Raw genomic sequence first — 10,513 nt, forward strand, 5'->3', positions numbered from 1 at the left:
TTTAATATATTAGTTTCACCTTTTAGTTGAATTACTTCAATAAAATGAACTTTTGCACGAGTTTCACCTGTATGCATTTAGCAGATGCATTTATTCAAAGAGACTTATAAATATTCATACTATTATCCACATTATGGCGAGTGAAAAAAAGACTAATGATTACTTGAGTGCCGAATGAATAGTGAGCTATACGTAGTTGCAAGTTGAATATTAATCATGGTGATTTCCTTGAACGCACATTTGAGGTTTGTACGCTAATCGCCTGCCGCGTCGCACCCCCAGAAACAGTTTCAAGATGCTCGCTGAAGTCTGTGAGGTTTGGCTACATCACCCTCGGCACATTCAGAGAGCAGAACTTCGCCAGATGGACGGGGACGGGACTTTTGCAGTAATATCTGTCCCGTAATGAATCCTGTTATTTCTTTAACAGAGATACAGGGCTCGAGGTCAGCCACTGAGAAGGAAAGTCAGCCTTAGACGACTCTCTGGCAGCGGGATTTCTCACAGAGCTCATTGGAAAGCTGAAGGCATGGATGCTATTGAGCCGAGAGGCCTGGGACTTCCGGAGAGAACAACCTCTTTAATCCGAGTCCAACAGGCCCCCATTGGAGATCCAATTGAGCCTCCTGGCCCCTCGGCTGGAGCCGGCAAAGCTCAGAGGCCAATTGAAATATCTTTCTTTGTTTTTCCAGAGTCTTAACCTGATCTGGGTGGCGGCCAGGCGGTCAAACACGAATCAATGCAAAGACAGAAACTGTAAAACTCTACAGAGACAATCACATTTTTTGCATCTTAAAGGAGTAGTTAAATTTAAAAAACTAATTTTGCTGATGATTTACTCACCCCTATATCATCCAAGAAAGATGTCCACGTCTTTCTTTCTTCAGTCGAAAAGAAATGAAGGTTTTTGATGAAAACATTCCAGGATTTTTCCCCATATAATGGACTTCAATGGGGTCCAAATGAGAGTTTCTGTGCAAACTGTTCAAAATGCTTTAAACGATTCTAGACGATGAATAAGGGTCTTATCAAGCTAAACGATCGTTCATTTAAAAAAAAAAAGTTTTTTATAAGCTCAAATGCACGCCTTGCCCTGTTCTGTGATGCGCGTTCGTGACTCTCCTGTTCAATCAAAATGAACGAATCTTTTTCTGAGTCATTTGGTCCATTCAACGAACAAAACGAACGAATTGACTCGGAAAAAGGTTCGTTCATTTTGAGTTTGAAAAGTCCATTATATAAAGAAAAATCCTGGAATGTTTTCATCAAAAACCTTGATTTATTTTCGACTGAAGAAAGAAAGACATGGACATCTTGGATGACGTGGGGGTGAGTAAATTATCAGCAAAAGTTTTTTTTTAAAGTGAACTACTCCTTTAAATATACACTTATGATTCATGAAAATGTGAGTGGTGCTAGCATGCAAAACATACATTTCTAGGTTATTGTTTAATGACCCATGTCAAGTTTTTTATGTGTTCACACCACAAATATAATGATAAAGGCACAGACGAACAATATAGTTAGAATCACTTTCAAAATGTTTTGTTCCAGTTGATAAATGATAAAAACCTTGACAGCCAATCAGAATGCATCCTTGACCATTTAGAGGACAAAACTGCAGCGTGTTATAATTAACAGAACAATATCGTCCGCTAGTGTGGACGCTAATAGTTATTATGGCTATAGTTATCAGTGTGAACTAGCATTAAAGCATGAAGAAATAAAAGGGTTAGTTCACTTACCCAAAAACAGAAATACTATAGGCTCATCTTTGATCAAATCAGTGCATCAGCTGCAATCAGATCAATACGATTCACAAAGGAATCGTTCAGTATGATTTGTTAACCAATTCTCAGATCTCAGCAAACTAAGCCATATGAGCAATAGAGCAAAATAGTAGAGCCAGACCGATATATTAGGCATTTTCCATAATATCGGTATCGGCAGTTATAATGGCCGATAAATTAATATTTAAAAAATAAAATAAAAACGGACGAAACTCGCTTTAATCATCTCTCCTTGGCCTGTTATATTGAAAATGTATGTTTTAAAATTTGCAGTATGATGTTATCTATTGCTAAATTATGGCTCATCATAGACTAGCTAACCACAAAGCTATAGCTAATACCACTATCGTCAGTGGAAGACGTTAACATTAATGAGCTTGGAAACCACAATGAACTTTTTCTGCCTAAATAAAGTAATGATTACTGTATTTATAACTAGCATATCTCTAGTTACAGTCGCTGCATTGTAAAATGTAAGTTATACTTGCGAGGAGTGAACATTTAGACATAGAGAAAAGGTATCAAACGAATCTTGTGCAGAAAAGTTAGCTTTTCTTTTACACATGTGAAATCCAACAATATTTAATTAAAAAAATTAAGGATTTTAAAACCCCCCAAAAATTGTCAAAAATTGCCTTCAAAATCCTTTATCGGTCGGGCTATAGTGTTAAAGATCATTTAAAACACAGAAAAGTACAACTTCTTTGTACAAATTACTTTTGCACATAACAAAGGACATTTTCACAATTGTTCATTTTGTGAGCGTGTCTTAATGAAGTCTGTCGCATATAAAAAGTAAGAAGTTCAACCATGTCTCAGCCCAGGCGTCATAACGGCCCACAAGAACACACAAGTCATTTACACCTGAAGTGTTTCTCTCAACAGGACGGCTTTGATGTAGTGGAGGGAGGTGATCTGTGCTTCCTAAAAGGAAATGCCAAAGAATTTTAATAGAGCACACACTTCCTATGGGAAATGAGTTCAAAGCAGCGCTGGCCCTATAAGACAATGAGATTGAGGGCAATCTGTCCGTCAATAGCCCGTCTGTCATCAGCAAACTACCCAGACACGGCCCAACAACAGGAAGAAAGGCCAAAGACACACACTACTGACACAACATGGACGTGTGGAGTCTCGTATTACAGCCATATTCATTTTTTGAACCATCTATCGTCACATTTCTTACTTCACAATCACATGGTCTTTAAAAATTGAAATTGCATATTAGTGACTTGTCTAAAATAAAAACATAATCAGCAAGACAACATTTCAAATCCTCAAAATAGTGCTTTAAACACCTCATAAAAGTCATAACTAAACATCTGCTCATGCAAAACAGTTGCATCTACTGTATGTATTGCACATTGTATTTTCATTAATGAAGCAGCTGTGTTAATGTCTATTAAATCCAAAAGATTAAACCATTAAAGTGCACATTGTGGCTTCCTGTGTTACATAAGGCAGTTTGCTGTTGTTCAGAGCATGTTTTGGACTTAAAGGAAGTTAATTCAAATGAAAATCTGTAAAGCCTTTTCATTTCCATCTTCCCATAGTGATCTCCAGTCTACAAGCTCCATTCAACTCCATTCACAAAAGCATCAACAGGTCAACTCCAGCAACAATAGACCTTCCCGAGAGACTCATTCACACATCTGACCTCCTAAAAGGCCATTTCCCAAAGCTCAATGCTCCTGGCCGGATGAACACTGTTTGCTTCCAAAGTGAAGAACAAGTTAACTTTAAAAACATACAGGTGCACTCTTAAAAATAAAGATACTTTAGCTTGTATTGGTTGTATGCTTCTTAAGTTGTGTAACAGTTTCTTCAGGTTCTCTGTTTAATGGTTTTCTGGAGAACTAGAGAGTAAACAGACATCCATGTTGAAGTTATAGTTTTGGTTTTAGTTAGTAGACCATCTCAGACTAGCAACTTAGTGTCAGACTGGTTGTAACATGTCAAACAAAACTAGCAAAAACCCAGTTCAAAACCTTCAGTCTTTAGACCCTTATGTTAGAGAGTACACCTCAACAAACACACAACATCTGCCTTACAATTAAAGGTAGTAGCCTATCAGATAAGTGTAGTTTCACTTCCACACAACACAAAACCGAACACTATTGATCAATAATTCATCATAGTAGTTGAATGCTCTTGTTTAAAGCTCAAACTCAATTATTAAGAGCTTTAAATGTTCTGAGGTAAGTAACATGACATGACTCTACTTGTCCGTGTTTCTGACAGTAGTATCGCACGCGACGTGTTTTACGGATGAAAAGCGTCTTTCTCTTTACCTTGTAGTTGCATTTTTCCGAGTTTCCTCTCTTTCCTCCGTCCACCGAAGCGCTACAGCACAGAAACACACATAAAGCCGTGAACAAATGATCAAGTCTCCGTGATCCAGCCATTCCTGCCCGTCCATGAAGCTCCACTGATGGGAATGAACGCGAAGTCGCGAACGAAATCTGCCGAGAATTGAGGAGGAGGTTCACGAGCCACACAAGGTGGAGCTCTCTCTCTCTCTCTCTCTCTCTCTCTCTCTCTGTCTCTCTCTCTCTCTCTCTCTCTCTCTCTCTCTCTCTCTCTCTCTCTCTCTGTGTGTGTGTGTGTGTGTGTGTGTGTGTGTGTGTGTGAGAGAGAGAGAGAGAGAGAGAGAGAGAGAGAGAGAGAGAGAGAGAGAGAGAGAGACAGCAGCATACAACAGCATACAGCCATTCCAATCTGTTTATGCAGTATTATGCTATATAGCATAATAGAAATTTTTAACTTTTATTATCATTTCATCCCAGTTTCGGTCATCTTAGTTTATTTATTTATTCATATGTTGCATGTATAATTCAGTGACTGGTTTTCTGGTATCACATATTAACATACTGTACAATATGCTACATGTATGCATATGTTCTACATTTATGGTATAACCTGATTACCTGATTTATGTGCTGTGCTTCATAATCCAAAATGATTTTTATTTAATTATAATTTGATATAACCATGCATGTTCCTATACGCCAGTATTATCATGTTGCATCCATTATTGTAAATGTAATAGATCATTCATCTTATAGGCTAGTATATTAGTATAATGTGTGCTGGGTTGTTTTGACCCAAATTTGGGTAAAATATGGACAAATCCAAATGTTGGGTTAAAAATATAATTTCAAATTATAACCAAACTTCAACTTTCACTTAACTGTAAATGTTTTAATTGCATTTTTAACTCAACATTTGGATTTGTCCATATTTGACCCAAATTTGGGTTGAAACAACCCAGCATTTTTTAGAGTGTGCAATGCTGCAAAAATAGTACAAGTTGTGTGATCATCTGATTATAACCAATGTGTGTCTGTACCCTTAGACAGATTATTTCATATTTCATAATGAAACCATGTTTGTTTTTACAGTGATAGAAACACAGTCACATTTCATTGTATTTTAATTTAAGGGTTAGGGTTCGAGATTAATTCACACCCTGTTATGACACGCTTGAAACACGCGAGACATCTGAAGTATGTTAGAAGAGTGTGTAATCATAGTGAAGATTGACACATTAGTGAAATATGAATACTCTGTTACCCGTATAAGTTAGGAGGTCACTGGATAGGTTATTATTGTTTGTTGAATGCGTTACACTGTAAAAATGAATATGTTTAATCTAATCAATAAAATTGTGGCAACAGATTACAAGCAATATTATTTATTAAATTGAACAAATTAGAATTGAGTAATAGTTAATCAAATTAACATTCTAATTAATTCTAATTTGTACAGTTTAATTAATAATATTGCTTGTAATATGTTGCCACAATTTTATTGATTAGATAAAGCATATTATTTTTTTCAGTGTACTCTCGATTTTCCACACATTATGTGGAAGAATAAACCATTTTCTTGAATAGAAATAATCTGAAAATGACACAATTGTAGGCTAATTCTGTGTGTTTTTACTTCACAAACTTCTGTGTTTTGTGATATTATCTTCCCTCAAATCAAAGCTTGGTTTCAGATGATACACAAAACCCAGCAAATACACATGAAATATGGATGTGAACAGGTGCCAGAGACTTGGTGAGAGTTGAAGTAAGGTTTTAGGGTTTTGAACCAATAGCTTTATGTGTTAGCAGTCAAGAAACACTGTTTTTCATTCTTTTCAAAATATGCATCACTTGGAAAATATTGGTTTCTGCAGACCTGATGATATTGCTGGCAATGTCTCAAATGCTGGGAGAAAGAAAGACAGAACGTTTGTCTCATCATCTCTTGTAGCCAACAGCCATAATGTGCATCCAACTATCCTGTTTCAGATCAAAGACAGAAACCTGGAGGCCAAAGAATCTGGTGCATCACAGATACACCCAGATCCTCTTTCAGCTCCGCTTCTGTTACTGACACGGATCAAAAGAGGCTGCTTCTTAGAGATCAAACCAGCAATGCATTCATAATGCAGGCCCAGCATACATAGTCAACATTTGAAGTGGATCAAGAAAGTTCAACAAAGTTGTCCGAAGACAAGGACGGGTTTTGTTCAAAATTCATGTAAAACTTTGATGAAAGGTTTTGATCCATTACTGTATTTTCTAAGGGCAATGTTTAATGTTTTTAATACATATCCAACAATTGGCCTTTGAAAAAAAAAACATATATATATATATATATATATATATATATATATACATATAATATTCTGGACAAATTATACAGTTTGTCTCTTTCGTCCTGGGAGAAAATTACTATTACACATTATATAATGACAAAGATAATAATAGAATAAATTAGTAGTTTTTTTTTTTTACCAAATTAAACAAAATAAGGGCATTCTAAGGGCAATGTTTAATGTTTTTAATACATATCCAACAATTGGCCTTTGAAAAAAAAAATAGATAAAAAAAAGATAATAATAGAATAAATTAGTATTTTTTACCAAATTAAAGAAAATAGACTATTTTGTTACAAATTTTATTTTTCTGAATGCAACAGTGCCACCAAGTGTTTTCAAAGGTTCACAACACATGCATGCAAATTAACATGCATATATTATATTAGCCTGTATTATATTCAATTCAATTCAATTCTAATATATTATTATAGTTTTAAAAAAAACTACATGCAAAACATTGCAAGTGCTTTATTGAAAGTGATTCAAATGTAAATCTGAAGCCCCCCTCAGTGAAACCCCCCTGTGTGACCCAATCAATACTTAATAGGTTTACTGAGCCCTATAGTTATAAAGCACTCATTAGTGTTGGCGGGAGGTGTGTGTGTGTTTGCTTAACAGTTGGCAGGAGATAATGTTCACTTGGAACAAGAGAAAGAGTTTTAATTGGACTTTAGGTTTGAATGAAAGTGTTGGATTACAATTGTATTTATAATGACTTTATTATTTTACATTTCCAGTAAACACACAATAAGAAGTAACAAGAATCTTTAGCATTTAAATCATAGCGAGAGATCATTTTTAATTACATAAGTGTGGTAAAGACATACAATTTAAAATAACATGAGTGAATGTGGTTCAGTGGCCATCAGTGTTCTTCCCTGCTGGTTTGTAAATCATTAAGAACGTTTTTCACCATAAGAAACTGAGACTCTCGGTGCGAGCGCTTCAGCTTTGCTCTTCTGTTCTGGAACCAAATCTAAGAGACAGACATAAAAACATCAGTCAGACATCCAAACTTCATAAAAGATCTCTGACACACTTGATTGAACAGTTTAGTCCTGCATCTGTAGTCCTAGAACTAATCCAGATATCCTAAAATATACTAAATGAATAATCTTGATTACTTACAATATCTATAAATGTCAAAGCAAATGATCCACTGATTATCAGATCAGTCTTTACCTGAATTCTGTCCTCATCTAGGTGAAGTTTCTGAGCAAGTTCTTCCCGTATATCGATGCCCGGGTATGAGTTCACTTGAAACACACTCTCCAATATCTTGATCTGGACATAGAAAAAAAAAAAACATCATTAATATATTTATTAAGTGTATTAAGCCTTTAAAATTTATATCCTGAAACGTTTTTTAACTAATTTTTGGGATTCCAATGTTAGAAATAACTGTATTTTTGTGAATTTGACAAGTTTTGACAGGAAAAGCACTACAGAACATTGAACGTTCTAAAAATGTTATGACCTAAAGTTCTTCTATTGATGTCAATAGAATGTTCGTTGAAAGCCATCTGATCTATAATGAATAACGTTCGCATAAAAACATTATACATCATGGAACGTTCTGAAAGCGTTTCAGAATGTTCAGAGAACGTTCAAAAGTAACGTTTCAAACCCAATTTGTTTGCAAAATGATAAAGTGGAACGTTTCCTTAACCATGGTTTTTAAAAAAATATTTAAGGCTAAAATGTTCAGAGGAGATTAAAAAATAATGTTTTCATAATGGGTTAAAATGTTCAATTTTGTTAGCAGGACACACATTTAAAACCATAGACAGTAGTAAAGCGCATGCGCAGGTCAGCAGCGTTTACCTGAAAGCTAGAGAACGCCGTCCGCGGCCTGCGCCCGATGTACCAGTTCAGTGTTTTCCTGTACGTGTCTGTTGGTGATTTACTGTAGGATTTACCATCTTCATTCACTCTCACGTCCACTGAAGCCTCGCTGTCTGTGAGCACGAGAAGATTCTGGAATGCTGGTTTCACGTCTGAGGTAAATAAAAGACATGATATCATTTAAACAGTTCGTGCGCTCCATCAGTGGGATAGTGCGATTCGTTTAAGTGAATCGGTTCATTCAAGCGGAGAACCGGTTCAGTAAACAGTCAGTTATCTTTGTTGTAAAACTTCTGGAACGCGCCTCGATTATTGTTATTCCTAATGTTAATTAATACGTTTATTTTTTTAAGTAACATTAACATTAATTATCCCCAATATTGTTAGTAAAATTGTATCAAAAAAATTACATTTATTTTTACAACAATGGAGAATGTTTTTTATTTATTTATTTATTTTTAAATATACAAAATAGATTACGTCAATTTAAAATTATTCACAGTTATGTTTGAAAATAAACATTAATTGTAGATAATTATGTAGATTTATCATTTGTCACTATCAGTGCTATGTATACAATCTAAAAAATGCTGGGTTGTTTTTACCCAAATTTGGGTCAAATATGGACAAACCCAAATGTTGGGTTAAAAATGTAATTAAAAAAAGTACAGTTGAAAGTTTTAAATGACATATTTGACCCAAATTTGGGTTAAATCAACCCAGCATTGTTTAGGGTGTATATATCATATCAAGTCAAACACATATATAAACACAAATTTTTTTGTTAGAAATCTATTTGACAGCACTATAAATGCAATGTACATTTTCCTGATGTATTTTTGCACACATCCCAAAAACACATTAGCGCATATGGTGTGTTGTTATCATCTCACCTGTCCAGGGTCGGTAAGGCGCTGACAGTGCAGTTCTCTGGTCCGGCCGGTTCAGTCCCAGGATGCTGTCGATGGTGAACGAGGACGGTCTGTTCATCGGGACGTCCTGACGAGCAGTGACCGCGAGAGACGCCATCTGGAGATCCGAGTGCAGATACAGTCCCTCCGAAAGCTTGAGCTTCACCTTTACACCTCCTCTCTTATAGTCCCCCAAACGTCACCAATTACAGCCCGAGACGGGGTGTTTTACATGTGAATCGCCGGGCCTCACCGCGGGACCCCTGGACGACTGCAGGTAATTCAGTGTTCAACCCGAAGCACAACCTGTTATCTCCTGGAGACACCGAATCCCCTAAAGCTGCCTCTGAGCGGGACAAAACACGGCTGACGGGCCTTTCTTTTTACTCACCAGGTAGAAAATTAGGCCCCGTTCCCAGGATTTATCCTCTTCTCATTTCCTTCTGCCGCATCTCCAGCATTATGAGAAAGCAGTCAACTAGTGCCTAATCTTATTTACCTTATTTTCTAGCACACGAGTTTAAAATAATAATAAAGCCTAATGCTGTTTAAACTAATCCTGCTGAATATTCCCATTCTCTCTTGACATGCATGGAGAAAGATGCTCCGGAGCACAAAAGCACAAAAGCTGAATGGCAATTTGCTGGAAGCAGCATGTCATAATTGTCTCATTCAAGGCTCAATTGATCTCTTTCGGTTGCTTGGCTGCTTTTAATAAACGACCGGCTTGTTTATTTGTCTTGGCGAGCTCCGGGGACACAAGCGCGGCCCCTGCGGCTCCATTGTTTTGCAAAGAAATGACCAATTAGACTTGTTTAAATGCAAACCAAATGAAGACCAATTAGAAATGAAAATAAGATCACCTTACACACAATACAAGCAATTAACTCTTTATTTTACGGAGATAATCCAGACATGCACAACTCTTAGTTTTATGAAGTTTGTATTGAGGTTGTTTTCAGATCCTTAAGGTTAGATGAGAACAATTTGAGCATTAGATGATATTTAGTAGTACATGTCATGAACTACACTGTAAAAGACATATTTTCATGATTAGTAATCACAACATTTTTTCTTTTGTCAAATCAACTTAATATAATTCAGATAACATAAAATTTTGAGTTTCTGATGATTAAATCATTCTCCTTCATTGTATTAACTCGCTTTTTCCATTTCAATGAACTTACAATTTTAAGGCAACCAGGTTACTTACTTTTTTTACAGTGCAATGCGCAATATATTTTGTACAGCATTTATTATCCTTTGTTAATAAACATGTTCATGTTAGTTTTCAGTGCATTAACTAATGCTAA

General features: G+C 35.9%; 2 protein-coding genes and 1 long non-coding RNA gene across 3 annotated transcripts in view; 1 reads left to right on the forward strand and 2 right to left on the reverse strand.

Moving 5' to 3' along the window:
• il17rd (interleukin 17 receptor D) overlaps positions 1-4,292 on the reverse strand; it is a 51,350-nt gene extending 47,058 nt beyond the window's left edge. Inside the window, exon 1 of the mRNA XM_039673897.2 lies at positions 4,082-4,292. Coding sequence (XP_039529831.2) covers positions 4,082-4,195 — 114 coding nt within the window. The 5' untranslated portion in view covers positions 4,196-4,292. The remainder of the gene's footprint in view (positions 1-4,081) is intronic.
• Positions 4,293-7,148: 2,856 nt separating this feature from the next.
• On the reverse strand, positions 7,149-9,318 carry hesx1 (HESX homeobox 1). The gene is made up of 4 exons (XM_039674247.2): positions 9,183-9,318; positions 8,269-8,441; positions 7,627-7,728; positions 7,149-7,420 (listed from the first exon to the last, which is right to left on the reverse strand). Exons 1-4 carry the CDS (start codon positions 9,316-9,318, stop codon positions 7,310-7,312), a joined length of 522 nt encoding a protein of 173 aa, XP_039530181.2. The 3' UTR covers positions 7,149-7,309.
• On the forward strand, positions 8,311-10,233 carry LOC148970488 (uncharacterized). The gene is made up of 3 exons (XR_016148406.1): positions 8,311-8,446; positions 9,191-9,477; positions 9,595-10,233. It is a non-coding gene; the product is annotated as an uncharacterized LOC148970488 (long non-coding RNA).
• The last annotated feature ends 280 nt before the right edge of the window (positions 10,234-10,513 follow it).

Source organism: Pimephales promelas, chromosome 21 (assembly GCF_988280905.1).
Source record: "Pimephales promelas chromosome 21, fPimPro1.hap1.1, whole genome shotgun sequence".
In the NCBI taxonomy this organism is placed as follows: Eukaryota; Metazoa; Chordata; class Actinopteri; order Cypriniformes; family Leuciscidae; genus Pimephales; species Pimephales promelas.